This window comes from Rhinatrema bivittatum, chromosome 6 (assembly GCF_901001135.1).
Source record: "Rhinatrema bivittatum chromosome 6, aRhiBiv1.1, whole genome shotgun sequence".
Taxonomy (NCBI): Eukaryota; Metazoa; Chordata; class Amphibia; order Gymnophiona; family Rhinatrematidae; genus Rhinatrema; species Rhinatrema bivittatum.
Window position 1 is genome coordinate 182,276,253 of NC_042620.1, and position 23,049 is coordinate 182,299,301.

Below are 23,049 nucleotides of genomic sequence, written 5' to 3' on the forward strand. Positions count from 1 at the left end.
AGGGAACAACAAATGCCTCTGAGTTCCCTATTTCAGAAAAGAGCCATTATAATGGCAGTAAGGAGAGGGAAGTTCCTTTCATCCCTGGTTTTGGTGGAGGCCTAGTTTCATATTCCCATTCGAGAAGATCACCAAAGATTTCTCAAGTTTTATGCTATAGGGCAACATTTCCATTTCATCTCTACTGTTCCACTATAGCTCTTAGGACCTTCACCAAGGTGAAGGTTGTAGTTGCAGCGGCCCTCCTCAGGAAGGCATCATGATGCGTCGCTGCCTAGATGATTGACTCATTGGGGCCAAATCATTCAAAGACAACCAGTTGGCATCTGCCAGAATTGTACAGGTTGGAATGCCTAGATTGTGTGGTAAACTTTTCAAAGAGAAGGCTAAGTCCCTCCCATTCCTTATAGTTCTTGAGTACCTAGTTCAATAGAAAATAGGACATGTCTCCCTAACCCAAAAAAGGGTCAATAAAATAGTAATGCATGTGCAAGCATTTCAGTCTCAAAGGGTACCCAAAGTGTGGAACTGTCTCCAACATTTGGAGCTTATGGTGGCCACCTTAGACTTAATTCCATGGGCCAGAGCTCACATGTCCCCTTAACTTGTCCTTGCTGTTCTGTTGGTCTCCCAAGTCTCAGAATTATGAAATTCATCTGCATGTGCTACTGCCAGTAAGGGACAGTCTGAAGTAGTGGGAATGCTCTCATGTCTGTTAAAAAGAATGAATTTTGACTTTCCCTCCTGATGCATGTACAGTGGGTTGGTGGCCCACTTTTGCAATCAGATGACTAGGGTCTCTGGACCAATGAGGAAGCCTCATGGTCCATAAAGAGGCTGGAAACCAGGGCTCTTAGGTTAGCCTTGGTACAGTTCCTTCCGTTTAGTGAAGAGAAAGTTGGTTTGAGTGCTGTTGGACAATGCCACAGCAGTCATGTATTTAAATGAGTAAGGGGATACTCAGCATTCCAGGAGACAAATCTGTTTCACAAATTAAGAGTTGAAAATGTGCAAGCCAACTTTCTCAGTAGAAACATTCTGGATCCCAAGGAGTGGAAACCAGCCAGGACTGTTTCCAGTTAATAGCGGACTAGTGGAGGCCATTCCATTTATGGATCGGATGGCAACCCACAGGAATTCCAAATTTGATAGGTTCTTTAGTCATTGGAAGGAATGGGGCTCCAGCAGAATAGATGCCTTGATTCTACCGGACCAAAGAACAGGCTTATTTATGTCTTCCTACCTTGGCCTTTCATAAGCAGGACCATACAAAGTCTAGAGGACTACTTGACCATAATAATACTAGTAGCTGGTGAAGAAAACATTGGTATGCAGACCTAAAAAGACTGCTAGCTGGGCCCCCTCATCGATTGCCTGACAGATGCAGTCTGTTATTGTAGGGCCCAGTTTTGATGGAGGACTCATCTCTATTTTGTTTTATGGCCTGGTCCTTGAGAGGGCTCACTTGTGCAGGAAGAGGTACTCCCCTTTAGTTATTGTAGTGATGCAAAGGACCCATAAGAACTCAACTTCCTTGGTGTTTATTTGGATCTAGTACCTCTCTTAGAGCTTTTATGAGGAGCTGTCAGTTTTACCCTATACTGCAGATAGTGTGGCCATCCTAGCCTTCCTTCAGGGGGGCAATCATTCAGTTCTCTAAAATTGCAGCTTGCAGCCATTTCCAGCTACAGAGGTCAGGTCAAAGGTAGTTCTGTGTTTGTGCATCCAGATGTAACCAGCTTCTTCCAAGTGGTCAAGTGTATCCTCCCTCCATTTCAGTCCTTTGTTCCTTAGTAGGACCTTAAGTTGGTACTCTGTACACTGGTACACAGTTTACCTTTGGAGCCTGTGAAACAAGCTTCTCTGAAGGATCTTTTCTTGAAAACATTTTTCTGGTGGCCATATGCTCAGCCAAACATATTTTGAAATTACAGGTCTTATCTTGCAAAGACCCTTGCTTGGTGTTCTCTACTGAAGTAGTTACCTACTGAAGTAGTTCTGTCCTTTCTCTCAAAAGTGATGTTGCCTTTTCATTTGAATCAGTCAGAGGAGCAAATCTCATGTTAAAGAGGGCAGGCTCCATCTTGGGTAATTCCCACTTGATGATAAGGAAGGAGAAATTTACTCATACTTGTTAATTTTCTTTCCTTGAATCCTGCTAGAGCAGTCCAGAACCCATCTGGGAACACAGCAGTTGCACATATATATTTCTTTCTCACTCTCTTTCCTTGCCTATCCTTTGGGAGGCATAAGGATTGTGTCCCTTTCCTTAGGGAAGCAGCTGAACTACTTGTTTTGTCATTTCTCCTCTCTTCTTCTGTGTAGAGGATACTGGTAGAGGTTCCCTTCTCCTGATAAGAGTAAGATACTCCATTGCTTTGACAGAAGTTTATTGGCAAGGGCCCAGGTCATAACTCCCTTTATCCAGTGATGATGTCACAAGAAAAAGGCGTGTCCTCTGTCTCCATCAGCTGGGAGGTGGAGTAAACTCACTTGTCTGAATTAGTCTAGTAGGACTCAAAAAAAGGAAATGAAAAGGTATGACTAAATTTCTCTGTAATAGTGTTCTTCACTGTCAGAATTATCAGGCTGGCCCTTTTATTTATTTATTTATTTTAAAAGTAGATTGTGATACCTTTTTGCTTTACAACAGCAGTGCCTCCTACTTGTTCAGTTTTGATCAAATGTGAGCAAGGCATACAGTGATGTTTTATCCTTATGGTAAATAATTCAGCCAATTCTTTCACTCCTGGCTTCTCAGAATGTCAGTGAAAAGGACCAATGGGGCAATAAGTGAAGGAGTGAATAAATTAATATTAAGTGCCGGACACTTTAATATTGATTTTATACACTCCCTCTGGTGCCGGTAGTCAGGTTCGGAGAATGGATGCTGAATTTATCAGCATCCATTTTCCTAACACGTGCATGTGCCAGGGGTTCAGGAAACAGACGCTTGTCAACTGAGTGTCCGCTTCCTGCACCCCACTGCCAGCGCTTCTTTTAAACTTTTTTTTTAATTATTATTTTTTTTAAAGAGTTGTTCCTCCTACTTAATATCCCAACGCTATTAAGTAGGAGGCAGTACAGAAAAGGCGCTAACTAATCCCCTTATTGCATAAGGGGATTAGTTAGCGCCTATACAACCCGCGTCCAACTGTGGGTTATACAGTGCGCTGGGCTAAGCGCACTGTATTGAATTGACCCCATAGAGAGGTGAATGTTTCATTATCCTCATTAGTTTTAATTATTGGGTACTATTTGATATATTTGCTGTTTTGAAACATTTTGTTGATTTTTGGGAAATGTTTATAGTTTATTTTATCCTTATTATTTATTAGATGCTCTATTTGTCTTCTGTTTTGAAATATTGTACTTTATTAGTATGGTTTATTGATACGATGGATTTTCTTGGTCTTGTTTTATGAGGAATGGTGATGTTTCTGGTTTTGCATTATTGCACTGCATATGAGTCTAGAAGGGCAGAAAGGGCTGGGAAACAAGACTACTGTGGTCTGGGAGGGGAGAGGGGGCTGGGGCTGGAAGGGTAGGAAGGTGAGACTGCTATTGCTTCTATTTCTCTGAGATGGGAAGTGGGATGAGTTTTGATTTTCTCTGTCATTTTTGGGAAATATGAATGTGAGTATTTCTATATTTTTACAATACAGGGAAATGCAATTGTTTTTATGTTTCTGGTGTTATACTGAGGCAGAATCTGGCTTTTTGGGGTTTCCAGTTCAGCTTTTGTCTCCATGTTTCTCTAATTTGTGGTCAGTTATTCTGTATTTGGTGAGGGGACAAGCAATGCACTGTAATGAGGCTGCAGGGATGTGTTCACCTCTGGGGGAAAAAAGGACACATTTTTATTTTGTATTCTTGATGGTAAGAAGTGGGAAAATTGGAAATTTTGGAAGAGTGTACAAATTTTACATCACAGTCCTTGACCCTTGGTCTTATTCTTTATCAGAGAATGTTTTTGTTTGCTTCAGTACCACAGAGGGAAGAAGGGGCAATGTTGGTGGCCTGTCTGCAGGCAGGGAAGCTTTTGCCCCATAGGCTGTTCACAACAACAGTCTGTCAGTTCATTCCTTTTCTGGGGTTTCTATTAGTCTGACTTTCTTGATCTTAAGCATTTGTTAAAAAAAAAAGGATTGGGGGGTGGGCATGGGGTAGGCAACACAGATGCATTGGTCCCTAGATGCCGGAGACCCTCAGTACGGCCTCTGCTACTAACTGCAGGGATGAGATGGGAGGACTGAAATTACTGTAGAAACGGAGAACAAAATGTGGCAGCCACAGACAATAGAACTGACCAGGAAAAAAAAGTGCACTGAAAGACAAATTTTGAAGAATAAAGCAGAGAAATCTTTCTGTGGATGAATTCAGCCATTTAAAACATTTCTTCAGATTTGTTTTGAGGCTGGTCCAGTTACAGATCTAAATCTATTGGTCTGTTATTTCTTAATCTAATAGATGAATGTATTTCAGTTCCCATGTCCGTCTTCCCTATTTGTTTTTGAAATCCCCTTTGAGGGCTAACAGAGATCTGTTGTAGTCTGAGTGTCCTTGGTTGGAAGAGTTACTGTTGTACAGATGTGTTGGTGCTCGGTTTAGAGATATGGGATTGATAATGGTTCATCCTGGTTTAGAGATATCACATCCTGCAAAGATTTCAATGAATGGATCACATTTTGTTAATTATTAACAGACGTGCAGAAACTGCAGTGCACTTCACTTATTCTCTATGTGGAAATGAATGTTTTTTGGGGGTTTTTTTCAGGATTGTTTCTGTATCACACGGACGCCAGTTGAATCCATAAGGCCAGAAAAACAGTCTGAGACCAGCATCCATCAATACTTGGTAAGAAACAGAATGAATGACACTGCATTGAGTTTAGAATAATTCATATTCTTGACATCTTTACAGTTCTATTACTGATGGAGCATTTAATTGAAAACTTTTGGCCTGATTAGCTGAGGAGCATTCCAAGTTATGTCCATGCACTAGACAAAGTGCATTGTCACAGTAAAGAAATTATATTAACCAGCCTCTTCATTTTCATGAAGGCCCATTATCCAGCATTAGACTAAGGGGAGAACCTGATTTAAATCTGTGGCCAAGTCAGTTCTGGGGATGGAGAGTCCCAGAAAAGTGCAAAGGTGATTATAGATTGAAAAGATTAAGTCTAAAGCAGAGGTGATGTGCAGCATCCCTCTAGGGGATATGTTTTTTTGTGTTCTCTCTTTTCATGTAAAAAAAAGGAGATGGTAGAGAGCTTACAGGTAAAATCAAGGGGATCTTTAAGCCCCCTACAGCATAAGATTAGTCTGTAACCTATCGTTTAAAACAGCCATGCTTGAAGCCTGGAGAGTGGTCAATGTAACACTGAATTTTAAAAAGACCTCCAGGGGTGACTGGGGAAACTGTAGACCGGTAAGGCTTATGTCTGTGCCAGGCAAAATGATAGAAGCTATTCTTAAAACATAATTACTGGCTATATAGATACACATGACCTAATGGGAAAGAGTTGAACTTGGTTTTAGCAAAGGAAAGTCTTGTCTTACAAATCTGTTGGATTTTTTTGTATGTATAAATAAAGATGTGGATAAAGGTGAGCTGGTTAATATAGTGTATTTGGATTTTCAGAAGGCATTTGACAAAACTCCTCAGGAAATTGGAAGGTCGTGGGATTGGAGACGGTATCCTACTGTGGACTGATAACTGGTTAAAAGATAGGAAACAGAGGCTAGGACTAAAGGTCAGCTTTCCCAATAGAACAAAAAGAATTCGTGGAGTACTATAGTGTTTGGTACTGGGACCTGTGCCTTTTAACATCTTCTTCCTTAGCATCCTCGTGCACCAGCCCAGATGCATGTGTCATCACTGCCCACTAGCAGATGGAGGCAGAGGGCACATCCGTTTTTCAGTGACGACATGAGCAACAGCCAGTATTTCTCTGTCTCCAGCAGCTGGTGGACACATGCAGAACTGGTGCAGAAGCATTCTTTGGCTGCCGGGTCTCTGGTCTTCAGGCCTTGTCCTGGCGGAGCTTGCTACCAGAACAACAGTTAGCATGCTGTTTGACCCTTGCAGAGCAGGATCTCGGCTCCTAGGCAACAATTTTTGCGAATTATTTTTTTTTTCCCTTTTTTTTTCCCCTTAATGGAGCAGGCCCTGACTCGAGACCTCCAAGTTTCCTGCGGGACCTGGTTGAGCAGGGCCTGGCAAGTGGCTCGGGATCTTGTGGGTAGCTTCCAGGCCTCCAGTGAAGGCCAGATGAGACTTGCGAGGTCCAGGAGGCATAAGAGGATCCTCCTCTACCTGAGGCTTGTGGGTTTGTTGCCTTCTTCCCTCCCCCACTTCTCCTTCCTCCTTGGTCCTGCCGCTCTCACCCCCTAGCACTTGAGTTTAATTTCCTTACTGGCTGGGCTAGGCAGCAGCAGCAGCAGTAAAGCTGCTTTATCAGGAAAAAGTAGTATAGCCAGCCTAGGTCTTTCAGCGGCTGCTACAGCAGAGGGATTACAGAGCCTTGAGCAGCAGGGCATGGGCCTTCTCCTTTCTGGAAACTCTCCGAGCATGGGCAGGGTATTTGCTGTCGTGGTAGAATCTGCAGCCGTGGGGAAGTTTGGCCTGCCCTTTTTCAAGTCAAACTCCTCTGGCATTTTTCCTTCTCAGAAATATATTTGGGAGGGTGCTGCTGCTACTGTGGAGACAACCAGCTCTTAAGTGGGGGTCTCCACAGCCCGTTGGGGGTATTTTTTTTTTTTTTTATGGCAGATTCTGCTGCCATTCAGCGGGAGCCGGAACTTTCACTTGTTGTTCCTGTATGCGAAAAAAGCCGCAAGGCAGAAGGAAGCAGACAGCCTCACTACTGTAGCAGTCCATGCGGGTGGCGCAAGTGGCTGAGCGGACGACTACAGGCAGAGAAGCTTCTTTGTTTATATGTGCACAGGTGATGCAAACCCAGCTAGACTTCGCATTCAGCATGGGGCTTGTTTTCAGAGGCCATCGTATTCGAGGAGTTGCCTAGCGGTTAGAGCAGCAGGCTATGAAGCAGGGAAATCAGGGTTCAAATCCTACTTCTGTTTCTTGCGACCTTGGGCAAGTCACTTCAGCCGCCATTGCCTCAGGTACAAAAAATTGTGAGCCCTTTGGGGACAGAGAAATGGAATCCATTTTGAGGTATCTGAAAGACGGAATATAAATCAAATAAACGACGGCATTATGAAGACCTGCAGTTTAAGCCATGCACTGAGGGTCTGTTTTCCGCCAGGATTCCTTAGTGTGTTTATGGGAAAGATCCCAGGCCATGAGCAAATGGTGCCACTTGTTCCTCACTCAGACTCCTTCAGTCCAGACTCTTAAAGTATTTATGTTATAGGGGGGGGAAAAAAAGAGCCAGTTTCTGAGGGTAATGGAATCCAAGAGCTTTAATGGGACCCTTCGTCCCTCTTCCTAGGGATCTTCTCCTGGTCTGTTTGAATCATGCAGCAAGCTTCTGCCCTCTGCTTAAGTCTGGATGTTTTTGGTTGAGTTCTTCCCAACTTTTCATCTGCATAGGGGCTTTTCCTTCTGTGGCCAAAAACATATAACAGGGAGGCAAGCACAGGCTCTGGCCATCTATGCTTTGTGGACACAGGGATAAGTAACTGAACCTAAGCGTGGAGGCATAGAATCAGATGACAGAAGAAGATTTAAGAAGAGTGCAGTTTCTCTTGTTCTTCTTGTTTCCTCTCCTGTTTCCCTTTCTGTTGTTTGCTCTTTGTGATGGTGGGTGTTTGTTTTTGTCTCGATCTATCTCCGATGTTGTTTGTGTTAGGACTTGCATGGGTGTGCTAGAAGTAGAACTGCTGAGAGTGTGGTTAGGAGGCTGAATGGTGGGATGAGCACGAGGGCACAGGTCATGACAGCAAGGAAGAGCAGTGGACTGGAGTTCATGTGGAAGGGGGGAGGAGGAATGTAATGCGGTCATGGAAGTAGAGGAGAAAAGGGAGAGTCCTTTGTTATAGGTATGGGGAGGAGGGGGGAAGCGATAGGAGAATGGCACAAGAGTAGATGGTTGGGAAGACGACAGGCCCATCAGCACTGACCAATAACAGGAAGAGGAGCTGGAGGAGGCAGAACTGAGCACGCACCAGTGCTGGTGAGACAATAGCGAGTCTGTGGATGTACAGCAGAGAGGATGACAAGACTCTGGAATGTGCTCTAGACATTTTACAGCACCTTATCAGCAAAGATCCAACATGAAAGTCCCTGGCTAAGAAAGCATGCCCATGGACAGCGATAGCTGCAAATGTCACCAGTTCAGGAATGGCATCCAGAACTGTCAAGTAAATCAAACACTTGCACCAGGATTGCAAACACACCACCCGGGAGAAGGCAGCCAGAATACTGTGTCAGAAAAATACAACTGGAGGGAACAGGCCTTGTCCTTTCCAGCTGAGCAGAGTGGAAGAAAGGTTGTGTGCCATCATGGGGCCTCTCATGACATCTTTGGGATCCTGGAGGACATGGAAACCACAGCAGAACTGTATAACAAAGCAGCAGGTTAGTACTTACGAACCCCAGACAAGGTCCCAAGTCCGGGGGTGCCCCCCATCTCTAAACACAGTGGGTTAGTTTTGCATGGTCATTGTGCTTGCTGGCAAAGGGGGAGAGGGACCCTCAAGAAGAGGACCAACTTTGAAGGGGGTGGGGGTGCAGCTCAGTTGAAGTGCACTTTTATATTTACCCGCCTCTTCTTGCTTTAACAGATGCTTCTGGGGTCCAGAGCACATTGCACCACTTCAGACAGAGGCAGGCATGCACAATGGGAGGAGTCCGAGTACGGCCGTTTCTGGGGGATCGGAGGAAGAGGTTGAGTCTCGTGTTCCTGAAATGAATCCACTGAGCTGGCAAATAGCAACCCCCTTTGTCTACCATTTGCACTGAGTCCACAGAGCCGAGGCTGGATGGACATCCATTCTGTGGGGGCGTGAGGCTTCCCACGGCACCATGTAGCGGACAAGCCTGTGGAGCAGCCGGGTGCTCTGAGATGCTTAACCTATTGCAAGACTTTGGTTTTACACCTGCTCTCTCTGGCTAGTGACTGGCAGCGCCTACCAATGGCCTGCTTTTTCTTTTAAGGACTGTCTTCTGTTTGACAAGAGAATGATAGTTATATTATTTTGCCTTTTACGTCCTTTGCCTTACCTATTTTACTATTACCATTTGTGCTGTATATCAGTGTTTCCCAACCTCTTCTGTATACCAGGTCCTGACGTCTTACTTAAATTAGGGGGACCAGTTGTGGTGCTGATAACCATGGAAGGGGGGGAGGGGAAGGAGGATACACTACCCCCCCACCCGGTCTTTAATCTCATGCAGCAGCCCCACAGCTGGTCTGTGTCATTTTAAGAAAGTAACTAGCCAGTAGTCTAAGGAATTTGTTTTCTAAAAAGAAAAAGCTCTCGTTCCCTCATGACTCCTAGCCACGTATTGTCCTTTTCAGAAAAGAAAAAAATATACTCCCTGTTCCTCCCAGTTGATCATTAAAAAAAAAAATCCCTTCCTCTCTTGAGCATTAAAAAAAAAAAAAAAATCCCTCTCTTTCCCTCCCCCCAGAATCAGCTAGCTGCTTGTTTGTCATTAAAATAAAAGAAGAGATACGAAATCCTCCCCTTTGTCCTGCCAGCCAGCAGCATTACAATTAATACCCCCACTCTGTGGCCGTTTTTTTTATCATGTTGGTGCTGGTCCCAAGGCCCAGTCTCTGAAAGGGTAGCGATTGGGGCTGAATGAGCCTGAGCCAGCTCCCCTCCCTGGGTGTCCCCGTCCCCTCCTGGCTTCTGAGCGGGAGACGGGCCCCAAGAGTCCCAATGCTGGCTCATTGACATTCAGCTGCAGCTGCTCCCCTCAGGACCGGGCCGACACTGGCAAAAAAAAAAAAGAGGTAGCGAAAGTCTCTGCAGGCTGTAGTGCAGGGCAGGTCGTTCTCCCTCCCCTCCTCCTCCTCCTGAAATCGCCATTGCTCCGTGAACTGGCAGGAACGCTGCTGGGTCCGCTGCCAGTCCACGGGCTGAGAAGCACTGCTGTGCAGAACACTTTGCAATAGTGCTGGCTATTTGGTTTCTCAATGCAAGATTTTATTTTGAAACCACACTGGTGTTTGTTTTTATCGAGTGGGTGTGGCTGTTAGGGATCCCTAATGCATCCCTCCCCCTGCCTCAGAAGAAAGGGGAGAGAGGTGGAACTTGGGGGAGGCTTCCTCCCCATTATCCTCTCTCTCCCAGTCTTCCTCATGTCTTTAGGATCTTGCCACTTGTACTCCAGTATCCACCCTTTACTCCCGCCATCCTCCCAACCTTGTGCCTTCCTCCTGCTTCTTCCACCCCAGGTCCGGCTCCTGTCAACAGCTTCGTGCAGAGGGCCCTCCTCTCTTGTCCCATTGAGGGAGGATAATTCTCAGGCAGTCAGTTTAACATATTAAGCAGAGGCGATCCTGGGTGCCTCGCTATTAATAATTTCCTATGAACCCTTCTGAGCTCATGGCGTTTTAAGTCTCCTAATTCTGAGGCTGCATTTCTTTCTGTTTCAAAAACGAAGTGGATTCTTGCAGACTGTGTTGTCTTGTATTCTTTTTGCTAGGCAGATGAGCAGTCTGTGTCCTGGAGTCCTCCACTTCGTGGATGGATTGAAATGCCAGCATGCTCGACCATTGTCTCCCACTATGAATTCCAGATGGAATTAGGTAATGTGTGCCTTTTGTTTAACCTCTGATGTGCTATATCCAGCTGTGGCATGTATGACCCATGTGATGGTTCTTGATGGAATCCTTAATGAAGTTAAGACTGGAAAATGAGAACGTACACTCTTAGTCTGTGGGAACTTTGAAATTAGGGAAAAACGTCAAGTATTTTTTTGAAACTTCTCCCCACCACCACGTCCTCACCTTTTCAAGTCAAGCTCAATTTTCAACAGTAGAGATTCGTTAAAAATGAGCTTTTGATTATGACCTCATACTTGTCTTGCCACCGAACCCATTGTCAATGTTGTATATGAATTAGCTTTGTGAGAAAGGAATAGACCAGCCATTCTCAGACGCTAGGCTTTACCTCTCTCACTGCACAAACATGAGCCAGCAGGGAGGAGTTGAGTGGCTCACAGGTTGTCCTTTGCTGAAAAGTAGGCTCTGACGACAGATGATAGGAGAATTTCAGCACTACTTCAGCCTGCACTGTGTGTTGTAGGAAAGGCAAGAGCTTAAAGTGTCACAACTTTAAATCTGCTCTTCCATTATTACTCCAAAAGGTTTGATACACAAATGACCATCTGGGTGTCAGCCATGCTTTTTATTTTGTTTTGTTCTGGGGAATAAAAGGGAATCTGTTTTTCTGTGCCTGTGGTAGGCTAACCCAATCCGTGCTAGTCTAACTAGAAGGGGTAATGATGATCAGTAATAGTTAGTTAATTAATCACTCTGACACAGTGACTGTACAGGAAATTTATCAGAGCAAAAAGTCCTGATCAGTCTTCAACAAAGAAAATTGTTTGCCATGTTGTATTTCACTTCAGCTATTGATGGTGTTTGCTAGCCTTAAAGATCAGGGCAGCTTTATAACGTAGTGCAGAGCTGGGGCCTTGGAAGCACTGATTCATTCCCCCTCTTTACCTTGCCTTATGACCTTGGGTGAGTCACACAACTTCTCCAAAATGAAGTTTACCTTGTAAGCTGCTTGTGCCATGTACACTGGCTCTGTGAATTGCTTGGTGCAGTCTCATGCATGTTGACGGTGCTCTAAAAAGGACGTAAGCAGGGAAGGGGCTTCTCCTCATCCCATTGGTCCCAATCAGTGCATTTATGATGGAGGTTCTTACTTCACTATGATACTGCCCAGAGGAGGAGATAACTGCTTTAATCTAGGATCCAAAGGCTTTGAACTGTTTTCTTTTTATTGATGAGCTAAAGAGAGCACATAAGCAGTAGCATTACTAGGAGTTTCAGGTTGCAGCCTGCAGGTACAAATAAGTAACAGTGAAGCTTTGTAACACTGAAGCCATAAGAAAGTGAAGAGGATCAGTAAATCCACAAATCATACATAGAAGCAGAAGGCACACTTACTGGAAACGTTAAGAGTTATGGCTCTTTCACAGGGCCACTGGAAAAGAAGAGCAGAAGATTGAACGGGAAAAGCACAAAGTAGAGAGAGAGAGTGAAAACAGAATAGAGAGAGATGAGACAGAAGAGCGAGGGCAATGGGCAGGAGCAGATGAATGAATGTCAGAATTTTAGAGGATGAATTCAGATAGGATGGAAAGAAGACGATGATGGCTCAGCTGCACTAGCATAATATTCCACAGTCAATAAATGGGTTGCAGAAGGTAGAACACCTATGCAATGCGATGGAAATTGGTATATCCCCAATGCATGGTTAATATCCTAGTCAAGCAACTTTTTAAACTACTCTCCTCGTTGTGTGTGTTTTAAAATGGGTTAAAATTAGGGGAGGAGCTTTTTTCTTTGGTGGGCCCTGCACTTTTCACTTAAAACTGAGACTAGGCTCAAGCTGCTTAGCATTCAGTGGTGTTGGAACGCTGGTCTGACCATAAGAACAAAAGAACATAAGAACATGCCATACTGGGTCAGACCAAGGGTCCATCAAGCCCAGCATCCTGTTCCAACAGTGGCCAATCCAGGCCATAAGAACCTGGCAAGTACCCAAAAACTAAATCTATTCCATGTTACCATTGCTAATAATAGCAGTGGCTATTTTCTAAGTCAACTCAATTAATAGCAGGTAATGGACTTCTCCTCCAAGAACTTATCCAATCCTTTTTTAAACACAGCTATACTAACTGCACTAACCACATCCTCTGGCAACAAATTCCAGAGTTTTTAATTGTGCGTTGAGTGAAAAAGAACTTTCTTCGATTAATTTTAAATGTGCCACACACTAACTTCATGGAGTGCCCCCTAGTCTTTCTACTATCTGAAAGCGTAAATAACCGATTCACATCTACCCGTTCTAGACCTCTTATAATTTTAAACACCTCTATCATATCCCCTCTCAGCCATCTCTTCTCCAAGCTGAAAAGTCCTAACCTCTTTAGTCTTTCCTCATAGGGGAGCTGTTCCATTCCTCTTATCATTTTGGTAGCCCTTCTCTGTACCTTCTCCATCGCAATTATATCTTTTTTGAGATTCGGCGACCACAATTGTACACAGTATTCAAGGTGCGGTCTCACCTTGGAGCGATACAGAGGCATTATGACATTTTCCGTTTTATTCACCATTCCCTTTCTAATAATTCCCAACATTCTGTTTGCTTTTTTGACTGCCACAGCACACTGAACCAACGATTTCAATGTGTTATCCACTATGACGCCTAGATCTCTTTCTTGGGTTGTAGCACCTAATATGGAATCTAACATTGTGTAATTATAGCATGGGTTATTTTTCCCTATATGCATCACCTTGCACTTATCCACATTAAATTTCATCTGCCATTTGGATGCCCAATGTTCCAGTCTCACAAGGTCTTCCTGCAATTTATTACAATCTGCTTGTGATTTAACTTTGTATCATCTGAAAATTTGATTATCTCACTCGTCGTATTTCTTTCCAGATCATTTATAAATATATTGAAAAGTAAGGGTCCCAATACAGATCCCTGAGGCACGCCACTGAACTACAACCCCCCACCCTCCTGACCCCCCCCCCCCCCCCAAGATTCACCAAAAGTCCCTGATGGTCCAGCTGGGGTTCTGGCGCGATCTCCTGCACTCGGGCTGTCGGCTGCCAGTATTCAAAATGGCGCTGATAGCCTTTGCCCTCACTATGTCACAGGGGTTACTGGTGCCATTGGTCGACCTCTGTCACATGGTAGGAGCACAAGATGGCGCCGGCCGTCCATTGCTATCGGCGCCATTTTGAATACCAGCAGCCGACAGCCCGAGTGCAGGAGATCGCTCCAGGACCCCCGCTGGACCACCAGGGACTTTTGGTAAGTCTTGGGGGGGGTCAGGAGGGTGGTGGGTTTATTCACTAGATACGTTGTATTCGTGAGGGTTCCCCATACGTTTTGTGACCCCATGAATACAACGAATAGGGACATATATGTTGCGGATTGCCAATACGTCAAACGATTGCACACCCCTACTGATTACAACTCTTGGTACTTAATGAGCTTCTCTCTCGCCATCCGTAGAACAGAATAGTCTCTTAATACTGGCACTTCTATTAGTAATGCTGTTTTTCTTGTTTTCTCCTTTCCCACTATATCTGGTTTTCTGTCATTGAGCATTTTATTTGTTGGTATGGAAAATGAATACCTCTACTCTGATTTTGTGCAACGAATGTATGTAAGAGAGAGTGACTAACTGTAAATGTAAAGTAAGAAACTGGCAGTGGGAGCAGAGGGGCAGAGCTAGGTTGCCTCTCTTCTTCTAACCAAAAAGGCTTTCTGTTGTCCTTGGTTCAATGTGATTATTTCAGCATATTTAATTTTGTACCTCATTGACCTTTTATTTGGAGGTTGACCATTTTATATGAGACTGGGGTCCAATGTGGCTGTTTGTTTTTGAATTTGCCCTCATTGGCTATTTGTTTTATGGATAATTTTTATTGTTTGTTAATTTATATCATGTTATTGCTATTACTGATGATTTTTTTTTAATCTTATTGTATAACGATCCTGACCGCTGTGCTACTCTCCTGCCTGCAAAGGCCCTAAATGGGCTACAGTCTGAGCTGCGCAGGCCTACCTCAAAGACACGTGACTCAGCACGGCCATGCCTTAAAAGCCAGCCTCACTCACAGCTCTTTGCCTCAGCTTGGTATTAGGGAGACTCCTTGCTGTGGTCTCCCTAATACTGTTCCTTAGTCCTGTTCCTGTGTGGCCTTCCAGTGGCTCTCTTGCCTGATTACTATCTTTGTTTGTCTAGTCCCTATGTGCCTTGCCTTCTACCTTACCTGTTTTGTCTTCTACCTTGTCTCAGCCCTGCCTGCCTTTCTTTGTACTCTTTTCTGTTATGTCCTGTCCTTGTCTTGTCTTGTGCTTTGTGTTGTCCTGCTCTGTAATACCCGCTTGTCTCTGGTGCACTCCTTGCTCCTTGTTTTATGGACTCCTCCAGATATTCTGTAGTTTGTCCAATGTCAATGAGTGTCCTTCCGTGCTCTGTACTCTTATGTTCCAGTCCACCTCCAGCTAAGTCCTTCCAGCCACCAGAACCTGTGGGCACAACCCAATGGGGAAGTGACTGGTCAGGCAGAAGACCCTGCTTTGCCCTGTCCATGAGTCCTATACTGTTCTGCCTGGGGGTTGCCCATATCCTACCCTGTTCCTGGCTCCTGTGCTGCTCCTGATCTTGGGTCACCTACATATGCCCTGTACTGCTCCTGCCCTGGGACTACCCAGATTGACCTACGCAGCTGTGACATATTGTATGTTAGTATTTTAATTTGTTTTCTTGTAGTGGTATCAGTTTTATTGCTATATTTTAATTAATGTAGCAATAAAACTGATACCACTACAAGAAAACAATATATATGTGTGTGAGTGTGTGTGTGTGTATATATATATATTTATTTATTTTATTTATTTATTTAACTTCTTTTACTATACTGACACTCAAGACCAGGTCTTATCGTACCGGTTTACATTAGAACAAGGGGAAAAACCAATTAACGTATAAGTGGAAAAGAGAAGTTACATTAAAACAGGGAGAGTAAAAACATGGATGTCGGAAGATAGGACAGAATTAAGTAATTGAACAATAAGTTAACAAAATTACAAACTATAAATTAACATAAAACAATAAATTAATAATACAGAAACATGGATTATAATCAGCGGAAATATACATGGAAATATATATATATGGAATATATACAGCTGGAATATACATGGTATATATATATATATATATATATATATATAGTACATATATATATATATATATATACATGGTGTATATATATATATATATATATATATATGTACTAGCAACTGTACTCATTCTACGCCCGGGCAGCGAGCCTTTTTATTGGCACATCTGCTCTTGTTTTGAACAGAATTTCCCTAGAAATTCACTGTAAGAGTGTCCCTTCCACATACACACACCCTCATACAGGCTTCCTCACTCTCTGGCACACATACACACACACAAATCCCCTCATATAGACTCCCTCTCTGAAACCCACACTCGAGCATCCCGTGCACTCCCCCTCTTACCAACCAAGCTGTCTCTCACACTCCCCCACACCCCCTCTCCTCTCTCACACACACATTCTCTCTCACCGGCATCCCCCCACCCACCCTCTCTTACCTCCCATGCTCTCTCTCACCAACCATGCTCTCTGTCACCCCCCCTCACATACACATTCTCCCTCACCGGCATTCCCCCCCCCCCCCCCCCCCCATGCTCTCTCTCACACCCTCCTGCTCTCTCTCACCCTCCCCTCCCCGACAAACATCTCTCACCGGCATGCCGCGGGACCCGCCGTTCACGGCGAAGATGAAGGCCCGGGCGTGCCGATCACGGCACATGGGGACCTTCCCTTTTCACGGCGAACAGCACACCGGGCCTTCCTCCTCACTGCGAATTGGAGCGTGTGGTGCGGGATGCACTCAGTTCGCGGCACGCCAGGGTCTCCTCTGCTATATTCTGCCTCTCCCGCGATGGCCGCTGTCCTTCCTACCTGTCGCCTGTTTCAGCTGCCTGCGCCATCTATCGGTGGGCTGGGAAACATGCAGCCCAATATAGCGAGCACTGACGGACACCAAGCCCGATTTATATTATAGATGTATGTATATAGTCAAAGGGTTGAGACATACCTGTAATTTCTTGTATCAACTTGAAATTCCCAGAATGACTATACCTGGTAGCATTCCCATCACATGTCAGAATGTCCCCTTTCAATAGGAACCTAGTATTTCTAGCTAGGTTTTGTGCTTTCTGTGAGAAGTCAGGTATAATTGGTGACAATATTATATTGCTTCTTTAAAACTGAGACAGATTGATGTCTTCTTGAGAGCCTCCTATTTTGTCAATTCAGTCATCTTTTGAGTGCTGCGCATCAGAGTCAAACTCCCATTTCCTAACCTAGGGGTAGTCTCTGCCTTCAACTTCCAACATTAAGATGGCATGTAGGGTAGAAATGAGTTTGTCCAGCTCTCTCCGCCCCCCCAACTAATACATTAAGGCTTTTAGTAGTGACAGGCATCTTAACGACAGATCTTTATAGGAATGAATGAAATGTCTTACTTTAAAATATTGAAATGGGGAAATATTAGGCACTTCATATCAGTTCCTAAAGTCTTCCAGGTTATAACCTATTTTCTAGCTACATTCTTTTTGGCGGTGGTGATCCTGAAATCACTTTGGATGGCTGCTGAAGCAGGGTGAATGGTCTACCCAAAAAATTCTGCCAGAAAAAGCGCTAGAGTAGTCCCTAGATGGCTGCTATACTCTGGTCTATGTACTAAATAAATTGTAGGGCAAGTACTTGCCCACTACGTCCCAACCAGGGCTCACATTAAAATGTTGATGCAATGTTATGCACTAAACCCTTGCTCTGATGGTATCACATGAAAGCACATTTCTGAATTTGTGAGTAACATGACATTTGTTGTAAACGCCACATGTTAATGAGTCTGTACACCATCAGGCTAACCTAGTCTCAGTGGTTTCACAAAGTATCTTCTCTACCTTTGTGCATGGGCCTCACTAACCATAGGCACACAAGGTTTGTGTCCCAAATCTGTTGGCCAATACATTGAATTTCAAATTGTTCTGTTTATTGCTTCATCCCCTCCCCTTTAGGTAGGGAACAGGAGTGGAGGGCCTGGAGAAGGAGCAGAGCAATAGTTTTATGCTCTGCAGTATTTTCTGTAGATTCACCCGTCCCCCTCCTAACCCTACAGGAAGAGGAGGGGTGAGAGAGCAGACACTGCAGGCAGCATGTGGGGAGAACAGAAGGGGAGGAATTGGATAAGAGAACAGAACAATTGTTTTCTATTCTGCTCTTTCTGCTCTAATCTTATCTCCTCCCTCCTTCTTCCCTTCTTTCAATACGCTCTCACTCCCTGATCTCACACACAGCCTCGTGCCTTTGTTAGCTTGCTCTGCACCGATTGAAGTTTTTACTCTATTGGTTGTAAGTGTTCCTTGTTTCAAATGTTTCAAATGTTCCTTGTATCGCTCCCATGCGACTGTTCTGTTACACTGTAAACCGGTGTGATCTGTATCATATACAGGAATGTCAGTATATAAGAATTAAAAAAAAAATAATAATAATAATAATGGTCTCTCCTCTCTCCGGGTAGTAAGCTGACTCCCCATTGGCTCATTGTAGTAACTTAACCCCCCTGTGCCTCTTGTAATCTGATACTGCTGCTTTTTGCAACAGCACTTTCTCATGCTGGATCTAAACTGAAACAGTTTTATTATGACATCTCTCCACTCCACATGGAAAAACAACAGTGCCCAGTTGTCCCCTTGCTGCAATTCTGAGACACAGTTGTCACCAGTCTAGTTATTCTCTGTTGTCCTTTTATTTTTCTTGTCCCTGGGTTACACCATACCTCTCTGCCCAGGTAAGGTCTGGGGGGCAGGGACCAAATCAGGCAGTCCGGCCACACAAGTAGCACCTCACCAAATGTTAAAACAGCTGGTGAGAGTCCTTTGATAAGAAACTGTGTAAGAATCAACCAGTATGGTGTACTCCCCCTTGGCTCTTCTACTGTGGTTTGATGCTGATTTAAAAAATCATCCCTGTAAGGCAAGCGGGATCTCAGTAACACTAGCTTCCTGTGGTCCTGGGCAACATTTTGGGGAAGGGGGAGCCTATGCTGATGCTAACACTTAAAAGGAGATAGAGCAGCTTTTAACTAGAACAAGGGGGTAAGCTGACAGTTGTGCAGCAGTGTATAGTTTAGAAGGAGATATCTTTAAAGGTTATTAAAGAAACGGCAGTTAGAATATCCCGATTAGAGAGGTTCCAATAAAAGCAAAAGTAGCCCATGTTTTTATAAGAAAAGAACAAATTGGATTAAAAAGATTCTAAATTATCCCTGTTTAACTGCTAAGAAATTTGTATATACAGATAAACTTAAAATATTTGTATACTAATGCCAGAAGTCTAAAAAAATAAGATGAGGGAGTTAGATGAGGAGCATAACTATCTCTCAACTTTAGAAAAAAGTTAAAGGCCCGACTTATCCTGGGCAAATTTTAAATTGAGAACAGCACAGATAGATGGGGCTTGAAGTATATAGATTAAGCCATTTCAGTATTATGTATTTTATTATTTTTTATTTGTTTATAAATATGTATACATTGTATTTTATTGTAAACTGCTCTGGCCAGATCTGGTTTCTGATGATCGGTATTTAAGAAATGATAAATAAATAATGGAACAATACTATACCAGGGTACAAATTATATCGCAATGATAGCGTGGATCAACTTTGTGGTGGGGGATCCCATATGTTAGTGATAACATAAGATTCCACCATGATAAAGCTTCTACAGGCAGACTAAATGCACAGTAGAATCTTTATGGGTTGAAATTCCATGCGTCATGGGTAAGAGTATATTGGTAGGGGTATACTACTGTCCACCTGGCTAAAATGAACATAAAGATGATGAAATGCTAACAGAAATTAGAGAAGCTAACAAATTTGGCAGCAAAGAAAATAATAATTTGACAGGAGATTTCAGTTACCCCAATATTGACTGGGTAAATGTCATATTAGGACATGCTAGAGAGAGAGAGTTTTTTGATGAAATAAATAACTGCTTCATGGTACAAGCTGGTCAAGGAATCAATGAGAGGGAGAGCCACTTTAGACCTAATTCTTAGTGGAATGCAGGATTTGGCATGAAAGGTATTCTTAGTGGGGCTACTTGACAACAATAATTCATAATGCAGTGAAATTGAAATTAATGAGTGGAGGAAGGACAATTAAAATGTACAGCTCTAGCATTTAACTTTCAAAAGGGAGACTTCAATAAAATGAGGAAAATGGAAAAAAAAAAATAAAAGGTGCAGCTACAAAGATTAAGGTATGAACGATATTTGAAAATGCTATCCTAAAGCTCAAACCAGATGTGTTCCATGTATTAAACTGCAGGCCAAATGACTGTCAGCATGGTTAAAATATGAAGTAAGAACATAACATAAGAAATTGCCATACTGGGTCAGACCAAGGGTCCATCAAGCCCAGCATCCTGTTTCCAACAGAGGCCAAACTAGGCTACAAGTACCTGGCAAGTACCCAAACAGTAAGAAGATCCCATGCTACTGATGCCAGTAATAGCAGTGGCTATTCCCTAAGTCAGCTTGATTAATAGCAGTTAATGGACTTCTCCAAGAACTTATCCAAACCTTTTTTGAACCCAGCTACACTAACTGCACTAACCATATCCTCTGGCAACAAATTCCAGAGCTTAATTGTGCGTTGAGTGAAAAAGAACTTTCTCCAATTAGTTTTAAATGTGCTACTATCTTTTTTGAGATGCGGTGACCAGAATTGTACACAGTACTCAAGGTGCAGTCTCACCATGGAGCGATAGAGAGGTGTTATGACATTTTCCATTTTATTCACCATTCCCTTCCTAATAATTCCTAAAATTCTGTTTACGTTTTTGACTGCCGCAGGACAATGAGCCAGCGATGTCTTATCCAATATGATGCCTAGATCTTTTTCTTGAGTGGTAGCTCCTAATATGGAACCTAACATTGTGTAACTACAGCAAGGCTTATTTTTTCCTATATGCAACACCTTGCACTTGTCCACATTAAATTTCATCTGCCATTTGGATGCCCAATCTTCCAGTCTCACAAGATTCTCCTGCAATGTATCACAATCTGCTTGTGATTTAACTACTCTGAATAATTTTGTATTATCTGCAGATTTGATTAACTTACTCATCAAATTCCTTTCCAGATCATTTATAAATATATTGAAAAGCACCGGTCCAAGTACAGATCCCTGAGGCACTCCATTGTTTACCCGTTTCCACTGAGAAAATTGACCATTTAATCCTACTCACTGTTTCCTGTCTTTTAAACAGTTTGTAATCCATGAAAGGACATTGCCTTCAGGTACAATGGATGATTTTAATGATCGGTTACAGATTTTAACTAATAGATAAGAAATTTCATTTTTGAGTTCCTTCAGTACCCTAGGATGAATACCATCTGGTCCAGGTGATTTGCTACTCTTTAGTTTGTTAATCTGGCCTACTGCACTTCCAGGTTCACAGTGATTTGGTTCAGTTCATCTGATTCATCAACCTTGAAAATCATCTCCGGAACTGGTATCTCCCCAACATCCTCATTAATAAACACAGAAGCAAAGAATTAATTTAGTCTTTCTGCAATGGTCTTATCTTCCGTAAGTGCCCCTTTAACCCCTTGGTCATCTAACGGTCCAAATGACTCCCTCACAGGTTTCTTGCTTTGGATATATTTTTTTTAAGTTTTTATTATGAATTTTTGCCTCTATGGCCAACTTCATTTCAAATTCTCTCTTTGCCTGCCGTATCAGTGTTTCACACTTAACTTGGCAATGCTTATACTTTTCCCTATTTTCTTCAGATGGATCCTTGAAATTTTTGAAGGATTTTTTTTTGGCTAAAATAGCCTCTTTTACCTCACCTTTTAAGCCTGCCGGTAATCCTTTTACTTCCTTCCACTTTTCTTAATGCGTGGAATACATCTGGACTGTGCTTCTAAGATTGTATTTTTAAACAATGTCCACACCTGTTTTACACTTTTTTTTAAAACTTTTGCAGCTGCACCTTTCAGTTTTTTTCTAACTATTTTCCTCATTTTATCAAAGTTTCCCTTTTGAAAATTGTGTTAGAATTGTAGATTTATATATTGTCCCCCTTCCAGTCATTAGTTCAGATTTGATCGTTAAGATCACTGTTGCCAAGTGGCCCCACCACCGTTACCTTTCTCATCAAATCCTGTGTTCCACTAAGAATTAAATCTAAAATAGCTCCCTCTCTCATTGGTTCCGGAACCAATTGCTCCATGAAGCAGTTGTTTATTCCATCCAGGACCTTTATGTCTCTAGTAAGTCCTGATGTTACATTTACCCAGTCAATATTAGTGTAATTGAAATCACCCATTATTACTGCACTGCCAAATTGGTTACCTTCCCTGATTTCATTTAGCATTTCATCATCTGTCTGAACATTTTGGCCAGGTGGACGGTAGTATACTCCTATCACTATACTCTTACCCAACACACAAGGGATTTCTACCTAAATAGATTCTACTACCGTAAGCATTTAGTCTCTTGTATGATCTTTATCCTGTTGGACTTCTTACCTTCCCAGACATAAAGTGCCACACCCCCACCAAGCTGATCCTCCATTATATCATTCTGATATAATTTGTTTCCTGATATAGCACTGTCCCATTGTTTATCCATTTTCCACCAGGTCTCTGAGATGCCAATTATGTCTAACTCTTCATTCACTGCTATACACTCTAACTCTCCCATCTTACTTCTTAGACTTTTGGCATTGGCATATAGACATTTCAAAATGTGTTTTTTGTTTGTATTAACAACTTGCTTTTCAGTTGATAGGGATAATTTGGAATTTAGCTCAGGTGATTCTTTACTTATAGACACATGGACTTCATTTGCTTTTATTTGAACCTCTCTGTTGGGATGCCCTAACTCTCCTGTTTCATTAGTATCCTTCAAAGATACATTCCTCTGAACCATGCACTGCTAAGTGACTGTTGGCTTTCCCGCTTGTTCTAGTTTAAAAGCTGCTCTATTTCCTTTTTAATAATTAGCGCGAGCAACCTGGTTCTACTCTGGTTAAGATGGAGCCCATCCTTTCGGAAAAGTCTCCCCCTTCTTCCCCAAAAGGTTCCCCAGTTCCTTACAAAATTGAATCCCGCTTTCCTGCACCATTGTCTCATCCACGCATTTAAACTCCAGAGCTCTGCCTGCCTCTGGGGACCTGCTTGTGGAACAGGGAGCATTTCAGAGAATGCCACACTGGAGGTTCCTGATTTCGGCTTTCTACCTAAAATCCTAAAT

General features: G+C 43.0%; 1 protein-coding gene across 6 annotated transcripts in view; it reads left to right on the top strand.

Annotated features, from left to right (window-relative positions):
• Positions 1-23,049, top strand: part of LOC115093880 (STE20-related kinase adapter protein beta-like) — a 79,839-nt gene that overhangs the window by 18,198 nt on the left and 38,592 nt on the right. For 4 of the 6 annotated variants that reach the window (XM_029606264.1, XM_029606265.1, XM_029606263.1 and 1 more), the window contains exons 3-4: positions 4,778-4,858; positions 10,625-10,727. In XM_029606264.1, coding sequence (XP_029462124.1) covers positions 4,778-4,858; positions 10,625-10,727 — 184 coding nt within the window. Of the gene's footprint in view, positions 1-2,468; positions 2,539-4,777; positions 4,859-8,751; positions 8,855-10,624; positions 10,728-23,049 lie in introns of those variants that run through there. The other 2 variants (XM_029606269.1, XM_029606268.1) reach the window with 2 other exon arrangements.